The sequence below is a fragment of the Amblyraja radiata genome, chromosome 12 (assembly GCF_010909765.2).
Source record: "Amblyraja radiata isolate CabotCenter1 chromosome 12, sAmbRad1.1.pri, whole genome shotgun sequence".
Classification (NCBI taxonomy): Eukaryota; Metazoa; Chordata; class Chondrichthyes; order Rajiformes; family Rajidae; genus Amblyraja; species Amblyraja radiata.
Window position 1 is genome coordinate 33,804,513 of NC_045967.1, and position 25,607 is coordinate 33,830,119.

At 41.2% G+C, this 25,607-nt stretch overlaps 1 protein-coding gene across 1 annotated transcript in view; it reads right to left on the minus strand.

Annotated features, from left to right (window-relative positions):
• Positions 1–1,178: 1,178 nt before the first annotated feature.
• f8 (coagulation factor VIII) overlaps positions 1,179–25,607 on the minus strand; it is a 56,068-nt gene continuing 31,639 nt past the window's right edge. The window contains exons 15-25 of the mRNA XM_033030455.1: positions 25,323–25,562; positions 24,845–25,073; positions 21,093–21,275; positions 20,260–20,376; positions 18,225–18,296; positions 15,927–16,012; positions 12,883–13,038; positions 10,622–10,766; positions 4,101–4,246; positions 3,726–3,908; positions 1,179–1,400 (exon numbers count right to left, since the gene is read on the minus strand). Coding sequence (XP_032886346.1) covers positions 1,245–1,400; positions 3,726–3,908; positions 4,101–4,246; positions 10,622–10,766; positions 12,883–13,038; positions 15,927–16,012; positions 18,225–18,296; positions 20,260–20,376; positions 21,093–21,275; positions 24,845–25,073; positions 25,323–25,562 — 1,713 coding nt within the window. The 3' untranslated portion in view covers positions 1,179–1,244. The remainder of the gene's footprint in view (positions 1,401–3,725; positions 3,909–4,100; positions 4,247–10,621; positions 10,767–12,882; positions 13,039–15,926; positions 16,013–18,224; positions 18,297–20,259; positions 20,377–21,092; positions 21,276–24,844; positions 25,074–25,322; positions 25,563–25,607) is intronic.

The window sequence follows — 25,607 nt, forward strand, 5'->3', positions numbered from 1 at the left end:
ATATATTTGGTTTCCATTTATTCAATAATCTTAAGAAACGAAAACAGTGACTTAATATTGCTACCATTTAAAAGTTTCATGTGCACTTCTCCTGAATCGGTCACATTTCAGAGATTATTTCTGTGTTATTACAGCACGTTTCTGTTACATCGGCCGATTTCTTATCAATGTTACCTATGATCCGCAGGTCCTGTGCCTCAGGAGGCATTTTCTTCCCTTGCAGGAGAGCACCAATGTTATTGGCGTCTGGAAGTGCCTGGACCTGATGGTCAACGAGCTGTAGGGTCAGAAGAACCTTCTCACATTTTAAACAGGACGTGCTCACTGCTGACACTGAAGAAAACCCAATGTTAAAGACCCAGATCATAGATAGACGAGCAAATCCGACAGATGTAACTGCATGCTGGTGGGGTTGGGCAAATGGGCACCGCCACATCAGTTCGCGCAGTTTTTAAATGTTTTCCTGTCCCGTTCCAGTTTCAATCAACGGCGGTAATTTAAAAAACGATGTTATTTTGCATTATTCGGAGGCAAAGAGTGTGTTCTTTACTCGCTTCCTTGATGGAGGGACCGGTGTGGGTGATATTTCGTTATCGCTACACGGTTACTGTTGCGACCAACTCCAGGCGCGTCACAAAGGGGCGAAGTGTCCAATCGGGCGGAGAGTCCCCACGAGGGGGCATTAGTTTAGTTTAAGTTTACTTTAGAGATACAACGCGAATCCCACCTGCCCCTCAGGAATATTAAATAATGTGAAACAAAACATGTGGATGCTGTATGCATCAACGCATATGAGGTTTGGGAAGGAGGAGGGGATACACGTGGAATATATAGCTCATCGAGGCTGAAGAAGACACGATATCATCAGACAGGTTACCCTTGAGAAATGCAGAAGCAGCAATCCAGTCTCAAATCTCTGCCATACTTTATTGTGCTTGCTTCTTTAAATAACACACATTTTAATGAAGGAGGGATTTTGCAAAGTCTGTGTATGTGTAGAATTTTTATCTTTGTGATTATTACTTAAGGTTTAACCAGTGCTCCAAATACTTTTATATTTACTCTATTGCCAACAATATTTCATAATTATCAATATCAAAGCAATGGATGACCCTGATCAATACCAAATGGACAAAGTACCACATATAATGACGTGAAGCACAAGAAGCGAGGCAGAATTCAGAAGCTTAGTTATTTATTATTATATTTTATTCAAATCAATTTTAATACATTTATTTTTGTCTTTAAAATCTCTGCTCAGTATCACATCCTAATATCTCAATTCGCAGGGCAATGTTTTTTTGCCAAGCTTGTGGAATAACTCTTAAAAACTGAGCAAATATGGGAGGATCGAAGGTGTTCTGAACTTGGGTATTACTGTCCACGTTTCCTATAAATACCTGAAAATAAACAATTCAGATATAGATCAGCATCTGGTCAAAACAAATATGATCAACATTCAGGAGACATATAAAGAAGAATCTTGTCTTACATTAATAGCCTCTTTATAGCACCTTCAGTTATTTTGTTTTCTTGTCTTCTTTCCCTCATGAAAGATAGACACAAAATGGTGGAGTAACTCAGCGGGACAGGCAGCATCTCTAGATAGAAGAAATGGGTGACGTTTTGGGTCGAGACTCTTCTTGACCCGAAATGTCACCCATTCCTTCTATCCAGAGATGCTGCCTGTCCTGCTGAGTTACTCCACCATTTTGTGTCTATCATCGGTGTAAACCAACATCTGCAGTTCCTTCCTACACATTCTCTTCCTCACTATTCTGTTCATGTGGTGAAAGGCATAAGATTGATATCCAACTCAGTACTATCTTGCACAGGGCTGATTTGTTACAGCAAAGATTTTTAGACAACACAGTTCTCCTAGGCTCAGAGAATTCTCTTAGGTCACTGCACTTTATGTGCAATGTGACGAAAAAAGAAAAAAGAGCAATATTACAGCATCAAGGTTTAGATTGGGATGCACAAAAAATAGTTTTGTTGTATAGTCAGAACCAGGGACCCATGAGATTAATTCGAGACACTAGACATTACACTTGCTGGAATCTTGAGCAAAAAACCCCCAAAGTGCTGGAGAAACTCAGCAGGCCAGGCAGTATCTTTGAAGGGAAATGGACTGATAACCCTTCTTCAGACTGGTGGAAGGAGTACGGAGTACTTCAAAAGATTGAAGAACGGAGTACTTCAAAAGATTGAAGAACGGAGTACTTCAAAAGATTGAAGAAGGGTCCCGACCAGAAACATCATCTGTTTATTGATATCCATAGATGCTGCCAGGCTTGTTGAGATCCTCCTTACATGTCAGGAAAAGAGAGAACAATTCAACAGTAGATGCTACAATGATACGGTGATAACATTGGGATATGCAACCAGATTAGAGGAGCTGATTCAGATTGAATAATGCTATTTTGTATCACTCTGTACTCAGTCCCATTCCAAAGTCTCTGTGATCAATGAAACGTACAGCAGTAAAAGTAATTATGGAACCTTATTTATATTTACTGAAGAAGTGATTAAATGACCAGCAAACAGAGAAATGGCAAAATTGTCTGTTGCTGTTTATTTTTGGGATATAGGTTTGTTTCCACGTATTAAGTTGGGCTAATTTCTACCTTTACTGTGTGATGGACGAGGGGGAATAAATGGAAAAAAACCCCGATCCAGTTCATAAATTAATGTGATAGGAGCAGAAATAGGCCATTCGGTCCATCAAGTCTACTCCATCATTCAATCATGGCTTATCTAACCCTCCCCCTCAACCCCATTCTCCTTTCTCCCCATAACCCCTGACACCCGTACTAATCAAGAATCTATATCTGCCTTAAAAATATCCATTGACTTGGGCCTCCATAGCCTTCTGTGACAATGAATTCACAGATTCACCATCTTCTGACAAATTAAATTCCTCCTCATCTCCTTCCCAAAGGAACGTCCCTTTATTCTGAGGCTGTGACCTCTGGACCTAGACTCTCCCACTATCTACCCAATCCAAGCCTTTCACTATTCACTTGGGTTTGTCAGCGTGCTGATGTAATAAGGTACATTTTAAAATAATAACTAGACCAAGTAGGACCTGTTGTGTCCCTGTCACACGGGAGGCCTCCAATGCAAACCGGTCCTCCAACACAATATTTGACCACTATCCCATAGCCCTCATGGGAGGCCTGGTCCCCTAATGCAACCCGTTCCCCAACGCAATATTCCAACACTCACCCATTTCCCCAACGCAACCCGTTCCCCCAACGCACTATCGCACCACTCACCATAGCCGCTCATTTTGCCTTCATTTTAAACTTTAAAATAAAATGCAATTGCACTTGCTAGCTAGCAGAACTCAGTGTACTGTGACTTTAATAACATGCAATTGCACTTGCTAGCTAACAGAACTCAGTGTACTGTGAATTTAAAAAAAAATGCTATTGCACTTGCTAGCTAGCAGAACTCAGTGTACTGGGATAGCAACATTGTTGCGAGCAGGGCTACAATCCCATTGTGACGTCATAGCTGTAAGCACAGGGAAGCCATTTTTCTCAAATTTGGGTTTTGTAAATTTGAAAATGTTACTAACGTAAAATATAAAATCAATTTTAACGCGTGCTGATGTAATAAGGCACAATGTTTAATAATAATGGTGATTGTCAATTATCCTCGCATTACAGTACATTTTAATTGCTTGCTTTGAAGTGTCTCATTACAATTTCACAATTTACCTTATTCTTCATGCCTTGGCCATCTTTAATTACAGTCCAGCTGTTACGATTATCGCTGTATGAGATGATATACTCCTTCACAAACATTGCCTGTTTCATGTGGCTGGCACCCTGGGTTATAATCCCCGTAATCTTTTTTCTGTGTAGAAAGTTAATCTGGAACCATTCATGTGGATTGTTTCTCTGTGTAGAGAATGTAGAACTTTAATTTCACAATTTGTCTTGTTATTGAAATTCTGAAACTTAACAAAATTAATCAAAACTAAATATTAAAGGCAGAAATATCATCCTTCTATACTATACTGGAATCATATGATTCCAGCTTCTTACTATTTTATGAATGAGTAATTCATTTCAGCCACTACTTTTTCATACCTTTGGGACCCATGCATTAGTGAACCCTTTCTGGTTGAGACGAGCCAGTGATGGGGTCCAGGCACTCAAGCTGACCCAGAATGTGGAGGCACTGAGTTGATGATCTTTGATTATCCTATTCTCCATTCCAAGTGGCAAAGAGCAGCCTGAGGAACATAAATAAAAACTGAAATACAATATTGTGTTCAGGAGAAAACTGGGTATAATCTGTTGAAACCTGCTACTCAAATGCTCATTTTAGAAATCCAGGTGCAAAACTAGTCAACTAAATCAAGAAAAAAGATTCTCTGAACATTGTTTTTTTCTATGTTTTTAATTGATTTGAGTTGTCTTTTACAAACTAGTTTAAACTAAACAACATAATCATGTGGATAGTCACAAAATGCTGGAGTAACTCAGTGGGTCAGGCAGCACCTCTGGAGAAAAGGAGGAGGCAATGCTTAGGGTCTGGACCCTTCTTCAGACCAGAATAGCCAATAGACAATAGGTGTAGGAGGAGGCCATTTGGCCCTATCTAGTTCTCTCTTGAAAGCATCCAGAGAACCCACCTCCACCGCCCTCTGAGGCAGAGAATTCCACAGACTCACCACTCTGTGAGAAAAAGTGTTTCCTCCTCTCCGTTCTAAATGGCTTACTCCTTATTCTTAAACTGTCGCCCCTGGTTCTGGACTCCCCCAACATCGGGAACATGTTTCCTGCCTCTAGCGTGTCCAAACCCTTAACAATCTTATATGTTTCAATGAGATTCCCTTTCATCCTTCTATACTCCAGAGTGGTCAAGCCCAGCTGCTCCATTCTCTCAGCATATGACAGTCCCGCCATCCCAGCAATAAACCTTGTAAACCTACGCTGCACTCCGTCAATAGCAAGAATGTCCTTCCTCAAATTAGGGGACCAAAACTGCACACAGTACTCCAGGTGTGGTCTCACTAGGGCCCTGTACAACTGCAGGAGGACCTCTTTGCTCCTATATTCGACTCCTCTTGTTATAAGGGCCAACATGTCATTCGCTTTCTTCACTGCCTGCTGTACCTGCATGCTTACTTTCATAGACTGATGTACAAGGACCCACCCCCCAGATCCCGTAGTACTTCTCCTTTTCCCAACTTGACGCCATTTAGATAGTAATCATCCTTCCTGTTTTTGCTACCAAGTGGATAACCTCACATTTATCCGCATTAAATTTCATCTGCCATGCATCTGCCCACTCCCCCAACCTGTCCAAGTCATCCTGCATTCCCATAGCAGCCTCCTCACAGTTCACACTGCCACCCAGCTTTGTGTCATCTGCAAATTTGCTAATGTTACTTTGAATCCCTTCATCCAAATCATTGATGTATATTGTAAATTGCTGCGGTGCCAGCACCGAGCCTTGCGGTACCCCACTAGTCACTGCCTGCCATTCTGAAAGGGACCCGTTAATCCCTACTCTTTGTTTTCTGTCTGCCAACCACTTCTCTATCCATGTCAGCACTCTACCCCCAATACCATGTGCCCTAATTTTGCCCAATAATCTCCTATGTGGGACCTAATCAAATGCTTTCTGAAAGTCCAGGTACACCACATCCATTGGCACACTCTCCCTTGTCCAATTACCTAGTTACATCTTCAAAAAATTCCAGAAGATTAGTCAAGCATAATTTCCCCTTCGTAAATTCATGCTGACTCGGACCGATCCTGTTACTGCTATCCAAATGTGCCGCTATTTCATCTTTTATGATTTATCAGCCTTCAGTCCCATCAGTCTAAGGCTAATGTGGATTTCCTTCAGTTCCTCCGTCACCCCAGATCCTCTGGCCACTACTATATTAGGAAGATTGTTTGTGTCCACCTATTGATGTACAACCTATTCCTTTTCTCCAGCGATGGTGCCTGACCCGCTGAGTTACTCCAGCATTTTGTGTCTGTCATCGGTGTAAACCAGCATCTGCAGTTTCTTCCTTAACATAATCATGTGGACTACAAAGAGATGGTTAATATCTTGGAGAAATCTTACTATGTCAATTTTTTGTGAAGTAAGAAAACTTGTAGGAAAGGTATTCTGGTCATATTTTTCTTTCTTCATGCAATTAATATCAACCATTCAACATTATAATCATCTTTTTTTTTTTCTCATCTTCAACTATTCTTCACAACTAATGAAAATATCTGTCGGGCTAGTATTTAAAAGAGAGCTACTATGCAATCTACAGGAAAGACCGAGTTTCCTATTGAAAATGACTTACTTTGCTTGGCTATTTGGAGAAATAATGTCAATGGATACTATAAACCAATCCAAATCTTACAACATAGTAAAGAACTAACAACTTCCTATGTTTGCAGACACAAGGAACTGCAGATGATGGTTAAAAAAGAAGACAAAACATAGATATAGAAAATAGGTGCAGGAGTAGGCCATTCGGCTCTTCGAGCCTGCACCGCCATTCGATATGATCATGGCTGATCATCCAACTCAGTATCCCATCCCTGCCTTCTCTCCATACCCCCGATCCCTTTGGCCACAAGGGCCACATCTAACTCCCTCTTAAATACAGCCAATGAACTGGCCTCAACTACCTTCTGTGGCAGAGAATTCCACAGATTCACCACTCTCTGTGTAAAAAATGATTTTCTCATCTTGGTCCTAAAAGACTTCCCTCTTATCCATAAACTGTGACCCCTTGTTCTGGACATCCCCAATATCGGGAATAATCTTCCTGCATCTAGCCTGTCCAACCCCTTAAGAATTTTGTAAGTTTCTATAAGATCCCCCCCTCAATCTTCTAAATTCTAGCGAGTACAAGCCGAGTCTATCCAGTCTTTCTTCATATAAAAAGTGCTGGAATAACTCAGCAGGTCAGGAAGCATCTTTGGGGAACATGGATAAGTGATGTTTCAGGTCAGAATCCTTCTTCAGACTGATTGTAATAGGGGGAGGGGGTGGGGGGGAAAGCTGGAAGAGAGGTGGGGATGGGATAAAGCCTGGCATTGATAGGTGGATATGGGCAAGGGTTGTTTTTTATCGATAGATGATTGGACAAAGACTAGAGATGAAAAGTCAAAAAGTGTAAGATAAGGATAGAAGCGTGAAATGTAAAGCCAGGTGAAGGGATATAGGTGGAAGAAGACGGAGGAGTGGGGTGGGGATAGGGGGAAGGGAAAGAGAGAAATGAGTGAAGGAGGTGGGGAAAATCAATAGAACAAAGAACAGATTCAGTTCTCTCCCTTCCAGCTATATCCCCCCTACCACAGTCTGAAGAAGGGTCCTGACCCAAAATGGTGCCTAGATACATTTCTTCCTGTTTTTGTCGTAAATAATGATGTGTATGTAACTAGTGAAGACAGTTGGTCTATGTTAATGTAACCCACACCCTAGTTTGTGTTTAGCACTGTGCTTTGTTTCTGTCAATACCATTTTACTCATTCCAGAAGAAGCGTTGAAACAACAAAAGACTGCAGCATAAGGTACACAAAATTGCTGGGGAAACTCAGCGGGTGCAGCAGCATCTATGGAGCGAAGGAAATAGGCGACGTTTCGGGCCGAAACCCTTCTTCAGACTGCAGCATGTTGCAGTTCCAACACGACATATTACTAGAGCCAAGTATTACATTTAATAATAATAGCTTGTTGAAAGAAGAAATGCCGCAACGCCTGGCCTCTAGGCTTAGCTTTGTCATATGCAAAGCCGTGTCGAAAAGAACCAGTCAGGTAGGAAAAAAACACTTGAGTTTCACAAGCTACTGCTCTTTATGTGCTGAGACATGCCGTCTAGAGTATGATTATTGATTTAACTGCCTCTCTGACTTTACCCCTCCTTGTTAGTTATAGAATATAGAACAGGACAGCACAGGGACAATATTAGACTTTTCTTCTTTGAAAAGGCTATTCGTGTTGTTGGAAGTTTAATGCTTGGGTCTAATAATGCAACATGTTGGTGCAGCAAAATGTGGCCCAAAATGTCTGCGCTGAACATGATGCCAAGTCAAACTAATTTTCTCCACCGGTGATCCATTACCGTCCATTCCCCTCATATCCATGTGCCTATCCAAAAGTTTCTCCTCATATCTGCCTCCACCACCACTCCTGACAGCAACTTCCAGGCACCCACCACTCTGTGTAAAAAACAAATACCCTATAGATCTCCTCTAAACTTTGCCCCTCTCTTTACCACTCCATCTACTTGTGTTGCAACTTTCAGGGAGCAATGGACTTGGACTCTGTGATTCCCCTGTACTTTAATGCTGTTAAGCGTCTTGCCAATAACTGTATACTTATCACTAGAGCCAGGATGTTTAGGCGCCAAAAATCTCTGAAATAGGCAAAAAGGCATAATAAAAGTACAAAAAATGTACAAAAAAGGCATCTATTCACAAAAAGGCATAAAAAGGCATTTGTTTCCACCACCAAAATATGGTTAAAAATGATCATTATAAAGGTATACTACATTAAATGACCGAGTTGCCTGGTTACACATTACTACCAGCATTTTTTCAAATTATCTGGTGTTAAACTATGCCGTCTGTCAGACAGAATATGCTACAGTTGTGAAAAACTTATTTTTACCCCAGCTGAGGTCACTGGTGCATACCTGAAACAAACTACAAACTCTACATTCATGTCAATATCTTGTGCATTACAATTACCTGAAAACTTTAGCTATGCTTTGTTTTTCTTCAAGATCTTTGTTAGCTAAATTCACCCTCTCACATTTTCCTTGTATGTTCACCTACATCGCCAGGAACTTTAAGTACAAAGTTCAGCAGGTGAAGATGTAAACAACTGAGCAATAGTTCAGCTCTTTGACTTCTCCAATACTTCCGATGTCAAGAAATACTCCTTTGATGGTTGACCTGCCTCCAGTGTACCAATGGCAACAAATCTCCCCATAGCATCAGTTATCTCATCTATTGAGATCCATATTTTGTTGCATGCAACTTCACCTCTAATTTTCTGTAACAACAATGTTGAAGTTGCTGTCAACATAATTTTTCCATAATGATGTATATATATATATCACAAAGAACAGGTCCCAGCACAGGTCCTTGCAGATTTCACAGACCTCTAGCCTGTATTGCACCCTTCTACACAACCCTTTGTCTTCCATGAGTAAGCCAGCTCTGAATCCAAACAACAAGGTTACCATGGATCCCATGCATCTTAAACTTCTGGATCAGCCTACCATGAGGAACTTTATCAAATGCTGTACTAAAATACATGTAGGAACATCCACTGCTCTATCCTCATTGATCACATTCGTAACCTCAAAAAATTCAATCATGTTCCTAAGATGATCTGCCGTGGATGAAACCATGCTGTTTGTCCCTAATTAGCCCATTATCTTCCAAATGAGAGAAAATCCTATCCCGAAGAATCTTCTCCAATATAATCTTCAACAACCCCAACACCACCTTCTTGATCTCAAGAAGGGGAGGGGGATGTGGGGGAGGGGGGGGGGTGTAGGGGAGGGGGGTTGTGGGGGAGGAGGGGAGGAGTGTGGGGGGGAGGGACTCCGCTCAGCGGCCACCGGCCGCAGCACCACACTGCACCACCCAGCTCCACTCAGCGGCTTCCACGACTCCACACAGCGGCTTCCCTAACTCCACACAGTGAATTCCCCGACTCCACACTGCGGATTCCCCGCCTCCACTCTTGCGGACTCAATCCGCGCGGCTCACGGACTCAGCCCCGCCTCCGGGATTTTATTCTCCTCGCCTCGGTGATTGACAGTGGGTGCCGGAAGGGGCGTACCTTCATGGTGACTGACAGGCAAAAAGACCAATCTGCTGATCTCACAATTTTTTAAACCTTCATAACTTTTGTAATCGATTGGAACAAACTTTGCGTGTGGAGCAAAGGAGAACGGTGAGTATGGTAGCGAAAAAACCCTAGCGATATAGGGTACCGTTTTTGTGCAAATTTGAAAACAACGCAAACCGGAAGAGGACAAGATGAGAGTTTCAGTAATGGTATAGATATAGATGAAATGTCTTTGATTCCAATCACCAATGACATTTTGTGACCACTTTTGACTGTTTGAGTTGTTTTGCCTGCTTGAGTTGTTTTCAACTTGCTTAAAATTCCACAAAGGGCCTGCCTGATTTCATCTTTCTAAACCTTGCAAACGTTTCCATTATCTTTTTGACCTAATTTTCAACATTTTTGGTCATCCAAGATTTCCTTATCCATCCATATTTTCCTCCTTACAATAACATGCCAGTCCTGAATCCTGACTTGCTGGCCTTCAAATGACTCCCCCATTTCAGATATGGATTTGCCCAATAATAACTGATCTCAATTTACCCTCCCTAGCTCCTGCCTGATATTGTAATCTGCTTTACCACAATTTAGTACCTTCTCCAAAGTCCAGACTTTTCCTAATATATAACTATCTAAAAATCTATGGAGTTGTGATCACTGTTCTCAAAATGATCTTCCACAAAAACACTGGACACTTGGTCAGCATAACCTTTAAGTACATGGCCTGACACTAGCCAGACATTTTCCTCATATTTTCAATCATAATGTTTCTTAAGGAACTCACTCTGCAGATCACAACCCAGCAACTCCATTCGTAATGCCAGAGATCTCACGCCAGGTTTTGGGTATACTCTGATATACTGGGCGATAATTGGTGGATTGAAATAATTCTTTATCTGTCTTGTTCCATCAGTGTTTCCTTTAAATATCTGAAATTTAAAAAAAAATCAAGATGTTAAAATTGCACGTAAGACACATTTAGGATTCTTGCTTGTGGCACAGAGCACAGCCAGTAGAAATACTTTCTCTCAGCTCCAGTGACCTGGGTTTGATCCAAACCTCCGGTGCTGCCTGTGTGGGGTTTGCAGGTAATAGCATGGGTAAACAGGCAGGTCGGTATGTTAGATAGACACAAAATGCTGGAGTAACTCAGCGGGATAGGCAGCATCTCTAGAGAGAAGGAATGGGTGATGTTTCGGGTCAAAACCCTTCTTTAGATTTCTCTCCTGTCCTACTGAGTTACTCCAGCATTTTGTGTCTATGTTAACTGGCCACTATATATTGCCTGTAGTGTAAGTGAGTGGTAAAATTGATGATAATGTGGAGAGAATAGGTTACAGAAAAAAAATTATTGCCACATAGGATTGGAAAAAGGAGAAAGAATGGAACAGGATCTTTCTGTGTCTTAATAATAATGAAATTAAAGAGATTTGCTTATAAAATATTTAAATTGTTAGATCCAGTACATTATAGTATTGCCATATTAATAAATCTATCTATTTCTTTATTTTTCATGTACCTTGTGTGTTGTGACTTGGCAGACCAATTTCCCTCTGGGGATGAGTAAGGTTTTATCGTATCGCATCGTATCGTAGAACAATATTTTAAAATTATATGAAGTGGAGAAATTGTTAACAACTTCTCTCACCATTTTTCATATTCTCTCTTATTTTACTTTTAGTTTTAGATATACAGCATGGAAACAGACCCTTTGGCCCATCGAGTCCATGCTGCCATCGATCATCCATTCACGCTATTTCTTTCTTATAACACTTCCTCATCGACTCCTTAAACATTGCAGCAATGTTACAAAGGCCAATTAAGCTACAAACTAGCACCTAATTGGGACGTGGGAGGAAACTGGAGCACCAGGAGGAAACCCACACAGTCACAGGGAGACAGCACCCGAGATCAGGATCAAACCTGGGTCTCTGGTGATTTGAGGCAATAGCTCTAGCAGCTGTGCCTCTGTGCTGCTCCATTTCTGGTCAATCAGTATTGAAAGGTCTTTAATTGATACCTTGTTCAAGTGAGGAAACGTCATGGCCAAAGTGTTTTCTGTAACTATCTAACAAAACCAGTTCGATATTAATTTGGAATGCACTTGGTTAGGTGCTACAGCAAGGTCAGTATTCAATCACTAGCCTCTGTTTGCATGGCATATCCACACACAGAGGCCACTCTGCGTTAGCCTCAACTACAAGAACATTTTCCTTGGCAGGAAGAAGGCTTGTTGTACGAGAACCTGTCCTCATCAGCTCAATACCCCACGGTGACCCTCCAGAACTGGCCATCAATTCTTCATCAATGGATTAGTTTGCCAAGACAAGGCTGACTTCTTTCTTTTTTGAGGTGTTGTGGTTAGTGGGGGCACCAGTGTTCCATGTTGTTGTATGTACACCTCTGGCCAGGATACCCGATCATCCATTGGAGAGAGTGGGTTGTATACTCATCATTCCCCTCCTGATCTGGGTGTTGGCTTATGGAAGCAGCTGTTCCCAAAGAGATCCGTTCTTTTAAGGAACCACCCCTTCTCCCAAACATTAATCCTTAAAATGACACCCAGTTTCTCAAGAAAAAGTCAGGCAGTATCCCACCCAAAGATTTTAAGAAATAATGGGGGAAAAAAGATGAAGATACTGCATAGCTGGAATTATATCACCCATTTTATAATGTCACCCACATTACCACATATAATGTAGAATAGTACTGGAAAGTAACTTTTGGTGCACTGTATATGTGCTGACCATGATGCCAATCTAACTAATCTATCTGCTGGCACTTGGGCCATATCCTTCTATTTCCCGCCTGCTCATGCCTGTTTAAATCATTTTAAACGTTGCTGGCATATCTGTTTTTACTACCTCCCCTGGTAGCATGTGCTTGGCATGTACCACTCTGTGTAAATAAAATTTCCACACCACATCCATTTTCACGTGGATTGAGTGCTATGATTTTTTAGGAACTGTGAAGTTCTGTCACATTCCGAGCCATTGGTGAGAGCGACACAGTGTATCAGTTCACTCTGCTTGTATCATTACCTACCTTTGTGTCGCTTGTAGTATTGCTTTTATAATTTTTCCAGGTGTGGGTGTCTGGGCTGTAGGAGATATAGAAATGGTCCACAAAGAGGTGCTTAAAGTAATGACGCACTCCCTGAGTAATTATTCCATGGATTAACATCGTTTTTTTTAAATCAACCTGTAAACACACAATTAATAGTCATTAAGCAAAATGAAAAAATCGTCTTGTCCAAAGGTTTGAAATGCAAATACACAATTTACATGCAAGGCAGCAGCAAGTATTCATGATTAATAATATATTGGCGAGGCGCTCATGTGCACACAGGACATGCATGTCCAGAAATTCAAGTATGCCTTGAATTCTCTGTTTCTTAAATGACTAATGTACTGCGAAAAAGTACATTCTAAATGACTGATGTACTGGGCTTGTACCTTCTGGAGTTTAGAAGGAAGATAGGGATTCTCATTGAAACATATAAGATTGTTAAGGGCTTGGACACGCTAGAGGCAGGAAACATGTTCCCGATGTTGGGGGAGTCCAGAACCAGGGGCCACAGTTTAAGAATAAGGAGAAAGCCATTTAGAACGGAGACGAGGAAACATTTTTTCTCACAGAGAGTGGTGAGTGTGGAATTCTCTGCCTCAGAGGGCAGTGGAGGCGGGTTCTCTGGATGCTTTCAAGAGGGGGCTAGATAGGGCTCTTAAAAATAACGGAGTCAGGGGATATGGGGAGAAGGCAGGAACGGGGTACTGATTGGGGATGATCAGCCATTATCACATTGAATGGCGGTGCTGGCTCGAAGGGCCGAATGGCCTACTCCTGCACCTATTGTCTATTGTCTATTGTCTATAAAAAGTGCCTTGAAATATCTTTACAGAGCAAGTCAGTCCAGTAATTTGAAGAATGAAAATTAGTTAGTTGGAATTGCTTTTCTAAATATACACCAGATATTCACCCAGAGAGTTGTGAATCTGTGGAATTAACTGGATGTTTTCAAGAGAGAGATTTAGCTCTTAGGGCTAAAGGAATCAAGGGATATGGGGGAAAAGCAGGAATGGGGTGCTGATTTTGGCTGATCAGCCATGATCATATTGAGCAGTGCTGGCTCAAAGGGCCAAATTGCGTACTCCTGCACCTAATTTCTATGTTTCTATTGATATGAATAGGGACACTGCACTTTGATGCTTCAACTTTGTGATGTGTGCACACGCTTTATTTGAATTACTGTATTACTGAGTGTAACATGCCTACAAACTGAATGGTGTATGTTTAGCCACATTAAACTATCAGTATGCAGCAGGAAAATTCGCATTTTGTATGAGCATCTGCAACCAGAAAATGAGCATTGTTTGTTGCTGGATCAGTCATACACTGGCCATGACCTTTCTTTTTTTGTGCCACATCATTGGGGAGGGAACAGAGGAAATCTGATAAGTTGGTCCTTAGATCAGAGAAGAGAGATAACGGAGGAGAAGGAAGATTGTGGATCTAATGGGTGGGAATCTGGCCAGGATCAGAAAGTTGGTTATTGAGCTGGGAACAAGTAAAGGCATTGGAATGAAGGTCGGCTGCTGCAGATTAGTGCGAAAGGGTAGTTTCTGATGGTTGGCTTGGATCAGGTCAGCTGACTGGCATTTGCAGCAGTAGGAATGGGGGAAAGCCAGATAAATACACTATCATTCCTAAGGTGGGCTCCTAATACCAAGATCACCAGGGCTGCCCCCCCCCCCCCCCCCCCCATTCCGTTATCAGTGAAACAGGCCTTTAAAGCACTGAGAAGTTCTGTATAGTGATAGTGAATAGCAAGGACCATTCATATGTGCAGTGAAGTCCTCAAGGAGGTGTTCAGGATTTGGGCATTACTCTGCATGTTTAGATCCTCCATTAATTTCTGCATCAGATACATGGAGGAGTTTGAGGAAAATCACACCTCACAGTGAGTCCCCAATTATGTTTTATTGAAAATGAATCGTAAAGTGTGAAAAATGTGTTTATAGTTCCCTCAATAAACTCTTTATTTCAGTAAATGTTATGTCTCAAGCTACGTAATGTGACTTCTACATGGGAACAAAAGGGAGAGAACTCTCTGGTGCAGATAAAAGTCAAGCAACAGTCCTCACTTCCATTGTTGTTCCTGTACCCATAAATGTTTGGTGACACCAGCAAATATGTGGTTAAAATAATTTGTGTTAACAGATTCTCTTAGGCTGGAAGGTGTGCCAATTATTATATTGCCAATTGCCGATTATTAGCAATAATCATTCCACTATTTGATTGTGGGATGAGGAAAACACTTTGTCCAAATTGCTAGTAGGAATGGAGAAAGAATATCAGCACAAAGATAGACACAAAAAGCTGGAGTAACTCAACGGGACAGGCAGCATTTCTGGAGAGAAGGAATGGGTGACGTTTGGGGTCGAGTCCCTTCTTCAGACCATCTCAACCCAAAATGTAACCCATTCCTTCACTCGAGAGATGCTGCCTGTCCCGCTGAGGTACTCTAGCTTTTGTGTCTATCTTCGGTTTAAACCAGCATCTGAAGTTCCCTCTTACACAGGAATATCAGCACAGCGACCTAACTGTGACAGTGGATCTTCATTGCCAACATGTGGTAGAGAAAAATTGTATATTGGCCCATCCTGAAAAAAATCTTATCTCATTTGGACCGAATAGCATGGCTTGTAAACATGCAACGTTACTAATATTAAACTTGTAGAAAAATTAATGAAATTAGCTGCAGGAATTAATCATTCCTGTTGAAAATGTGTTATTCTTTTCCCAATTTAACTATGGTGACATTCTCCACCACTGAACCTGGCTTTTTTTAATTCTCAATTTAAAAAAGGAAAACATTTGGCTTTTTTTATAGCAGCCAATTCCCTTTAGTTTATGTCTAGTCTTAACAGACATGAGCATTCTCGCGTATCAATAGTAACAAATCTCTGCATAGTAATATTTATTTGTAATAACAAATTACAGAATAGTCATGAATCAAGGGTATTGTTGCAGTTTAAACACAGCTTGCAGTCAAATGAATTCATCACATTCTACTTTAGCATATTAACCTGAATCCATGGTCGGCTTCCTTTCTCCCGCCACCCATTGGTGAATGCAGAGTTGTGCAACCTTGCTAATTGAGGTGTCCATTTCTCTGCAAAATCCAGAAAGAGAAAATCTAAACTTCTTTATCAAACTCAACTTGCCAGTTGGCGCAAAATCATGAAATATGCCTAGTTCACCGATTACCTTTTAAAGAGATAGAGGTGACATATAATTCAGTTTGTTCCTGGAACTGTCATATCATACCCAGCTCTGAGCTGATTACAGGAACATTGCTGTGTCTTATTTAAACATGTAAATGAATGGACATCCATTATAAATTATCAATGTATTTGCACTTTTAGTGATATATTTATTATGAGCCGGTCAACTTTTATTCACATTTGTGAATGGGCATACATATTTATTTATTGTTATATTGGCATCAGCAAAGGCAGATCAAATGCAATCCCTAAAGCTCTGGGATGATACATCTCCTGAAAAATAAATGTGGAATAGTACAATTGCATAAACAGGAACAAGATGATATTGGATCATGATGGAGAGGGGGTGCTCATGCATACATCTTAAAAAATGGATCATGAGTTTCATAAAAATATGCACATAGCCCAACATAAAGCAAATCAATCCCAATTATAGGCATCAGCTGTGAAGGAGAATATCAAATCATTGAGAAATTGCATGTGAGATTCCCTACAATGTTCCCAGGCAATGAGCGGGTAGAGGTACATGACAGAAGAAGCTGGTATAACCAAGGACAAATGTATTATGGGTTTAGATAGGGTGACTCAAGTGAAGTTGTACCCATTGGCAAGTTCAAGAACAAATGGCAGAAATTTAAGAAGATAGAAAGGCGATAAGAGGAGTATGTTCTTAATTCAGGAGCTGTTCTGATCTGGTTCATACTGCCTATATGAATATAAGAAACATAGAAACATAGAAAATAGGTGCAGGAGTAGGCCATTCGGCCCTTCGAGCCTGCACTGCCATTCAATATGATCATGGCTGATCATCCAACTCAGTATCCTGTACCTGCCTTCTCTCCATACCCCCTGATCCCTTCAGCCACAAGGGCCACATCAAACTCCCTCTTAAATATAGCCAATGAACTGGCCTCAACTACCTTCTGTGGCAGAGGATTCCACAGATTCACCACTCTCTGTGTGAAAAATGTTTCTAAAATGGAAATGGATGGGCACTAGAGTGAAAAATAATTTGAGAATTGGGATATAGGATTATTGGGAAAGGACAAGTGAATTTGAATGACCAGATTGCCCTTCAGAGAGGCAATACAGACTCAATGGTCAACTATATACCACGATTCCCCTCAAAGCTGTCTAAAATAATGCTGTATAATAATACTTTTAATCTAATGTTTAATTTTAAACACTTGAAGTTGTTATTAAGTGACAGTTACCAAATGCTGAAGAAGTAACCATATACTTCTAATCTGATTTCATTTTGATTCTCAGTGTCTGAGATGGGTTTTGGCATGGAGGCCTTGACATTCCACACATCTGTCACCATTGTACCTATAAGCATTTGGAATTAGTTCACTGCAATTAGTTTTCTAACCAGAGATACATGAGGTGGTTGATGAATTACAAGACATAGATAACTGTCACAGTTAGATTTGCAATAATGCTTAACAATGATTAAAAATTATGACGAGGGAACATTGATGTTGGCACGGATATACTTCCAGTGAATTTGTATGAATTTTACAGAGGCAATGTTGTTGATATCATTCAGATGGGTAGGGATCACTGTATCATTCTGAGTTTTATGTCAGATCGTAATCTTTAAATTTGTTTTTCCTTTACTGACAAAGGCTAAGTTTTCTTATTTCAGGAGGCTAAGGTGGCACAGTGAAAGTGTTGATGAATCACGTCAGCCTTGCTGAGAAGTTGCTCCTGAGGCATGGGAAGTGGTCTGTGTTTTCTAGTCATGCCATGAATGTTTATTGGCAGATTTCGGCTCGGGGTACTGTCCAGTGGAGGCAGTTTGGGAGAGAATGTTTGTCTTCTAAATGTTGGACAGTGCACGGCCTCCTTTGACATTTGCTCAGTGAATGAGTCAGCAATAACTTGGAGTTTCACCTCTGCTCTGAAAAATAAAAGGTTTCCGTGTTACGCAGCTCAGTGACTGAATTCACGGTAAGTCTGCGTCTGATGTGTAGTCACCTTAGGTTAAACCATTTCCTGAACCACCCACCTGGTTTCTGTAAATACCACAATTGTTCTAGTTACCCCATGGCTGAGGAATTCAATCTTGTTAAAAATAGAATCTTAAAGTTCACTAACCTACGTGACCAGACGCTGTGAGCTGTGAATCTGCTATTCTTCCGTTTGCAAGACCTAGAGGTTCTTTGCAATCTGAAACGTGAATAACATTGTCAGATTAATTACAGTCTGAACACTGGTGCATTGTGCTGCTTTATGCTGTTTTTGGCGATGAGCTGATATTTAGAATCCAATTTAAATTTGTTTCACTGACATAGCTGGAAATTGTCTCGCCTCATTAGGGAGGTTTAAAATCTCTGATGGCTCAATCATTGGCTTGAAGATTATTGGAAAATCATATTTTGATAAAGGATTATTTATCCAGTAAAATATTCCATTAAACATTGGCATTTTGGAATAAAACATCTGTTCAGCACTATGGACAAAGTTAAAGCCTCAATGGCCTGTCTCACTTAGGCGACTTTTTAGGCGAGTGCAGGAGACTCTGCGCTCGCCTCTTGATCGCAACTTGATCGCCACATGTTCGCTGGTGGTCTCTGGTGAGTCTCCTTCAAGGTCGCGAGCAGTTCCCACATTCTGGGAACTAGTCGCGGCCTCAGTATGGTTGCCGCAAATTTTTCAACATGTTGAAAAAAATTTTGCGACCAAAAATTGGTCGCCATGGAGAAAATCGATAACCCTGTAGTCGTAGGTGCAGTTGTAGTGGGTTCACCATGTAGTTATGGGTAGTCGAGGTTGTTGTAGGTAGTTTTAGTTAATTGCCTTTGCTGAACGGGCATTTTTATTGGCTCATTGGGGAAAAAAAACGTAAGCACGAGTTTTCAGAACCAAGGATAACCGACCGGTAATGTTAAATGCCTGCCAAACTTCACAGCTGTGTATCTCTGGCTTATTAAAAGTTGTCTGGCTTCTTAAAAGTGTGTCCATTCCTTCTTCCCCCTACTCCTCCCTTCTCCCCCTTCTCCCCTCCCCCTCCCCCCCCTTTTAAAGGACTTACCGTACACTGTGCTAGCCATCTTAACCTTTCTGTTCATCGCGGTGTGTGTATCACCTTGGCTTTGCACCGTGTGAATTTCAGACAGCGCTGCCCTGCTTTCCCTGGCCCCCGCCGATGTGTTTGTGTATGTGTGTGTGTGTGTGTGTGTGTGTGTGTGTGTGTGTTCCACTCTGACAGTCACCGTTCCTGTTCCCGGTTTTTCAGGCGAGTGCCGCGAACTTGACAGTCGCTGGCAGTCCGCTGAAAAATCGCCTAAGTGGGACAGGCCCTTTAGCTTCAGATAGTCCCAGCTCTGGCTTTGATTCTGGACTGACATCAAACAGGATACCAATGATCACGGCATAAGTGTGGATATTAAGAAAATAAAAAATTGTCCTGCTGCAATTGCCAAGGAAACCTATTTTGATAGATAATACAATTGTAATGTCCATTGGCAGGGGAAGTGCATGCATGATGCAGCCCCATCAGACAATTAAACTGTCTGCAAACCTCTCCACAACTTGACGCTATTCACTAGGGGAACTAACATTGGAAATATTTTGTTTCATCTGAATGAAAGTTTATGATACATTACCACAGCTGAGATCACTGTATGACGTCAGTATCTGCAGAAGTCTAGTTTGCTTTGGAGTGGAAGTATGCTATCCGATTAGTAAAAATTAAAAATACATTACTGATGCTACAAATCTGAAATAAAAACAGATAAACAGAGCCTGAAATGCTCACTAGGTTGCACAGCATCTGTGAAAAGAGAGAATGTTAACAGATCAGGTCCACATCCTTCTTCAAAACTGCAAGAAATTTGTGACTGTTTCTCTTTCCATAGATGCTGCTTAACCTACATGTTTCCAGCATTTCCTGTACTAAGTTGAATTTGGTTATCAAGCCTCTAGCAATAAAATGGCTGACTCAATGAAAATAAGAATTTCTAAGCATAATGGTGATGTTGTTTTACAATTTTCTTTATGATACCCACTCTTATTTTTGCTCAGAAAATAATGCATTTTTTTTCGTTAATATGTTAATTATTTTAACATTATCTAATTTAACCAAATTTGTTCCATGGGTGAATGGGTAACAAGAGGAAATAATACCCACAGGAGTTGTAGACTAGGAAGACGGCTCGCATCCCTTCCTGCATGTATTCAGCAGTCTCACAGTCCAAAAGCCAGTAGCCCACTTTGCGTGGGACCATTTCAATGGTTCCAAAGGAGCCTGCGATAACGAGCATGTTAACAGTTTTCACTTAATTAAAACATATGAAGGAGAAAACTAGAACAATCCAATTTACTGGCTGAGAAAAGAAATTATAGTGCTATTTGGCTTCCCCTCAAAAGCACATCCAAGTTGTTTATTGTTGAATGGCAATAGACTAATTCAGCAAATCGTGATCTTTATCGGCAGATTTAATATTTGTATATCTTTTTCCTGGAATTAAGAATTGTGATCAAAAATAGGAACCTGGGCCAATTTATGTTCTCCTCCACACCTCAGTACGTGGGCACTGCAAGATTAACTGTAAACTGACACTGTTACTGACATGCAAGGTTTCAAAGTCATAGGTGTGTTATTAAAAAACAATCCTTCCCTCCACCCATCCTCCTGAAGTTTCAGTATCAGAAATCTGGAAATATTAATAAAAGAGATAGCTAATGTATCAATTCCAAATGTCACTATTTGCCCCTTCAGCACATTATCTTACTCAACAGGCTAAATAGGATCTGGGAATAGAGCAGAAAATCTGTTAAATCAGAGGTCAAACATTTTCTGTGTACAGGAACAGAGCCATTTGTGTACATTTCAGTCAAAAGCACTTGGTGTATTGGTGCACAGTAAGTCAGTGGCAAGGGATATCAGAGAGTACAACTGCAAAGGATAGAGGATGCATGAAAGATTGCAATAATTTGAAGATTAGATTATGAAATACCCACCAGGAGGTAATGTGTAAACTCCCATCTTGTGCTCTTTGCTTCTTCTTATTGTAAAAGGTTGGCCATGGAAATGCACACTATAGATATCAGCAGATCCAACAGTGTTTAATAGATACCACCGAACTAACCGGTTCTGAGCCATTACCAGGCCTGGTAGTGTTTCTGCCACATGCCCATTGATTGCTGTAGGGAAAATCAAGGCAAGAATTAAAGTTCATAAGTCATAGGAGCAGAACTCGACCATTCATACCATTGAGTCTACACCATTCAATCATGGCTGATCTATCTTCACTAATCTCTGCACTCTTACTAATCAAGAACCTATCAATCTCTGCTTTAAAACTACCTAATGACTTGGCCTCCATAGCTCTCTGTGGCAATGAATTCCACAGATTTACTGCCCTCTGCCTAATGAATGAATGAATGAATGAATAAGTTTATTGGCCTTGAATTCACATACAAGGAATTTGCCTTGGTGCTCCGCCCGCAAGTGACAATGACATACAATGACAGTTTGGAATGACACATAAAACATTAAACATTAATAATAAAACATTATTGATTAAACATGTGAATTAAATAAAATACCAGAGCAAAAGGAGGCTACAGATTTTTGGTTATTGAGTACAGCTACTACTCGTGAAAAAAAAGCTGTTTTTATGTCTGGCTGTGGCAGCTTTGACAGTCCGGGGTCGCCTTCCAGAGGGAAGTGATTCAAAGAGTTTGTGGCCAGGGTGAGAGGGGTCAGAGATGATCTTACCCGCTCGCTTCCTGGCCCTTGCAGTGTACAGTTCATCAATGGAGGGAAGGTTGCAGCCAATAACCTTCTCAGCAGATCGGACGATTCACTGCAGGCTCTGGATGTCATGCTTGGTGGCTGAGCCAAACCAGACCATGATGGAGAAGGTGAGGACAGACTCTACGATGGCCGAATGGAATTAGACCATCATTGCCTGTGGCAGATTGTGCTTCCTCAGCTGCCGCAGGAAGTACATCCTCTGTTGTGCCTTTTTGACTGTGGAGTCGATGATAGCTCCCATTTAAGGTCCTTGGAGATTATGGTTCCCAGGAACTTAAAAGACTCCACAGATGTGACTGTGGTGTTGTTGATGATGAGTTGGGTGAGGGGAGGGTTAGCTCTCCTAAAGTCTAAAATCAATTCCACTAAGATCATTGAGCTCTAGGTTGTTGCGATGGCACCAGGATGCCAGATGTGTCACTTCCTGTCTGTCGGCAGATTCCTCCCCATTCTGGATCAGTCCAATCAGGGTTGTGTCTTAAGATCATTGAGCTCTAGAAGCTTGAGAAGCTTGACAGAGGAGTCAGTGGAGGTGCAGTCATTGGTTTAGAGAGAGTAGACTAGAGAGGGGAGAGTACACAGCCTTGCGGTGCTCCTATGCTGAGGGTTTGTGGGTCCGAGATGTGCTTTCCCAGCCTCACATGCTGCTCCCTGTCTATCAGGAGGCTGGTGATCCACCAACAGAGGGGTTCAGGCACAGTCAACTCGGATAGTTTGGAGTGTAGTAGCTCTGGCACAATGGTGTTGAATGCAGAGCAAAAATCAGCAAATAAAATCCTCGCATAGATCCCCTGTTAGTCTAGGTGCTGGAGGATGAAGAGCAGGCCCAGGTTGACTGCATCATCCACAGATCTATTGACCCGATATGCAAACTGCAGATGGTCCAGCAAGGGGTTCGTGATATTTTTCAGGTTAGCCAGCACAAGCCTTTCAAAGGTCTTCATGATGATAGAGGTCAGTGCGACAGGCCCGTAGTCATTAAGACCAGTAATCCTTGCCTTTTTGGGTAAAGAGACAGTAGAGACAGTAAAGAGACATTTTTATTGTTGATGATGGAGAAGTGATGTTGCGCAGCACGGAGGGGATGGGTAATTGGGTGTGAAGTGGTGATTGGAGAGGGGTGGGTGGGAAAGAGTTCCGTCTTTTCAGACTGGAGTCTTGCTTTAAGTAGGTGTGAAGAGGTGATTGGGGAGGAATGGGTGTAGAAAGGTCCAGTCTTTGCAGATTGTAGTCTTGCTTACAGTTCAATACAAATCTTATAAAGCACAATCATACTTAAGTACAATAGTGTAAGCATAGTAGATGACACAGAGGCAGTACTCATGGGGCATCACATTACTGGTGCCATCTTGCATCCTTCAAGTTTCAAAGTTCTTAAAAATGTAGAGTAATTTTAATATGGCCTTAAAGGACTGTTGGCATGGTGGTGGGAATGAGATTGTGGTTGGTTGCTGAAGAAAAGGGCCACTGGGGATATAATAGAAAGACATACAAATGTCTGCTGCACACTGCATGCATAATTCTCCACACATTAGTTTTTGATACTCATAATATGGAAAAAAGATTTTGCCTATCCTATCTAAGCCTGCCTGAATCTTACACACGTCAACCAGGTCAGCTCGTAGCTTCATCTGCTTCAGAATTCAAAAATCTTCAATCAAAACAGACCTTAACCTTCTAACATTCCACTTTCTGTAATTCCTCGTTTTAGTTTGAGCTTTGTTTAGTTTAGAGATACAGCATGGAAACAGGCCCTTCGGCCCAACAAGTCCGCACCGACCAGTGATCCCTGCACATTAACAGTATCCTACACACACTAGGGACAATTTACATTCACAACAAGCCAATTTACCTACAATCCTGTACGTCTTTGGAATGTGGGAAGAAATCGAAGATCTCGGAGAAAACCCACGCGATCACAGGGAGAACGTACAAACTCCGTGTTGACAGCACCCATAGACAGGATCAAACATGGGTCTCCGGTGTTGCAAGTGCTGTAAGGCAGCAACTCTACCGCTGCACCACAATGCCACCATAACTTTACATATGACAACATGATGATGACGCTGGGAAGTCCATGGCCTGGTGCTTATCTGTGGGGTCATGGTCTAAGGATAATGTAATGGATATCTGTTTCTTCATGGAACTTTTAGACGCTGGAATTTGCAATTTGTTATTAAACATATTAGATTAGTAAATTAATTATACATTTTGAAGAATGTGATTGAATAATAACTGCCCATGTTCAATGGAATATTCTAACTATGAATTGGGGTCTTGATATCCAATGCTGGAAATTGCCAGCATAATTCCTTGGATAGGGTAGAGAAGAGGTGTCTTGCCAACTGGATTAGAGGGTTTTATTTGGAAGGAGAGGTTGGACAAACATGGATTGTTTTCTCTGGAGCATCGAAGGCTGAGGGAGACCAGATGGAAGTACATAAATTTATGAGAGACATAAGAGACAGGAGCAGAATTAGGCCATTCAGCCCATTGAGTTTACTCCGCTATTAAATCATGGCTGATCTATTTTTCCCTCTCAACCCCATTTCTCTGTCTTCCCCCTGTTGAAAGGGTAAAGTCAGAAACTGTTCCCCAGGTTGGAAATGTTAAATAATAGAGGTTATAGCTATAAGATGAGAGAGAGAGAAATTATTATATATGAGACAAATTATTTTTATGCATAAAATGGTAGGCGCCTGGAATGTGCTGCTAGGGGTGGTGGTGAAAGAGGATATAATATATTTAAGATGCTTTTAGATAGGCAAATGAATACTGTATGCAGGGGACATGCAGACCATAGACCATGTGCAATCAGAAGAGATTAGTTTAATTTGACATCACATGCTCTACAGACATCTATGTGCTGCTATATCATAGCAGTCAATGGCATTGTAAGGAATAAGACAATCACACATACACAAATGCTGAAATTAACGGGATAGGCCCTTACCATGAAACTTCATGCTGTTTTGAAATGCAGTGCTCTCTGGTTTGATATAACATGGATGTTTGCAGAGCTTATGGAGGTTGTCTTCCAAATACCAGCTTTTGTTTTCATCAAAAGTCATGAAAAGCAAAGAGAATTCCTGAACCTTTAATATCCCTCGAGAGATCTTGTGCAGTGTTCCTTTTTTACAGATGATTAAAGGACCAATCAATCCGGTGTGGATGTCTCGTTCCTGATCAGAAAAACATCAAAATGTGACTTGCAGGTCGCTCCAAATAACTTGGCATGCCATTGAGAATTCCGAATTTGAAGCAATTGTAAATTCAGGAAGGTACAGTTTAGCTGTGTTAAAGTTAATTCAAGAGACTGGTGTTGAAAGTTCTTTGAATTCCCTCATAAGAGCAAGCTGGAAGGCTTACTAGCTAATAATTGACACAACTGATTTGAACAAGAAATATGCTGTAAAGATGGATTGACTTACTGGGTTGACATCTGAGTAATATGACCAGGCTCTGCAGTCAAAGTCCTTATCAGTGGGTGCTGATCCCTTTGTTACACGCCAGATGTAGTCCTTTGTCTGACCTGGTTGAACTATATCTTCTTCCTTTCTAGGCCAGTCTTTTAACTCTTCTTCCTCATATGTGTATTCAATTGGTATTTCACGTGGCACGCCATGGGTGTGAATAGAGTAAGGTCTGGTGGCCATGTTCTTGAACTTTACCTATGTGAATAAAATTGGTTACACCAATTACTGGGACAACTTTCA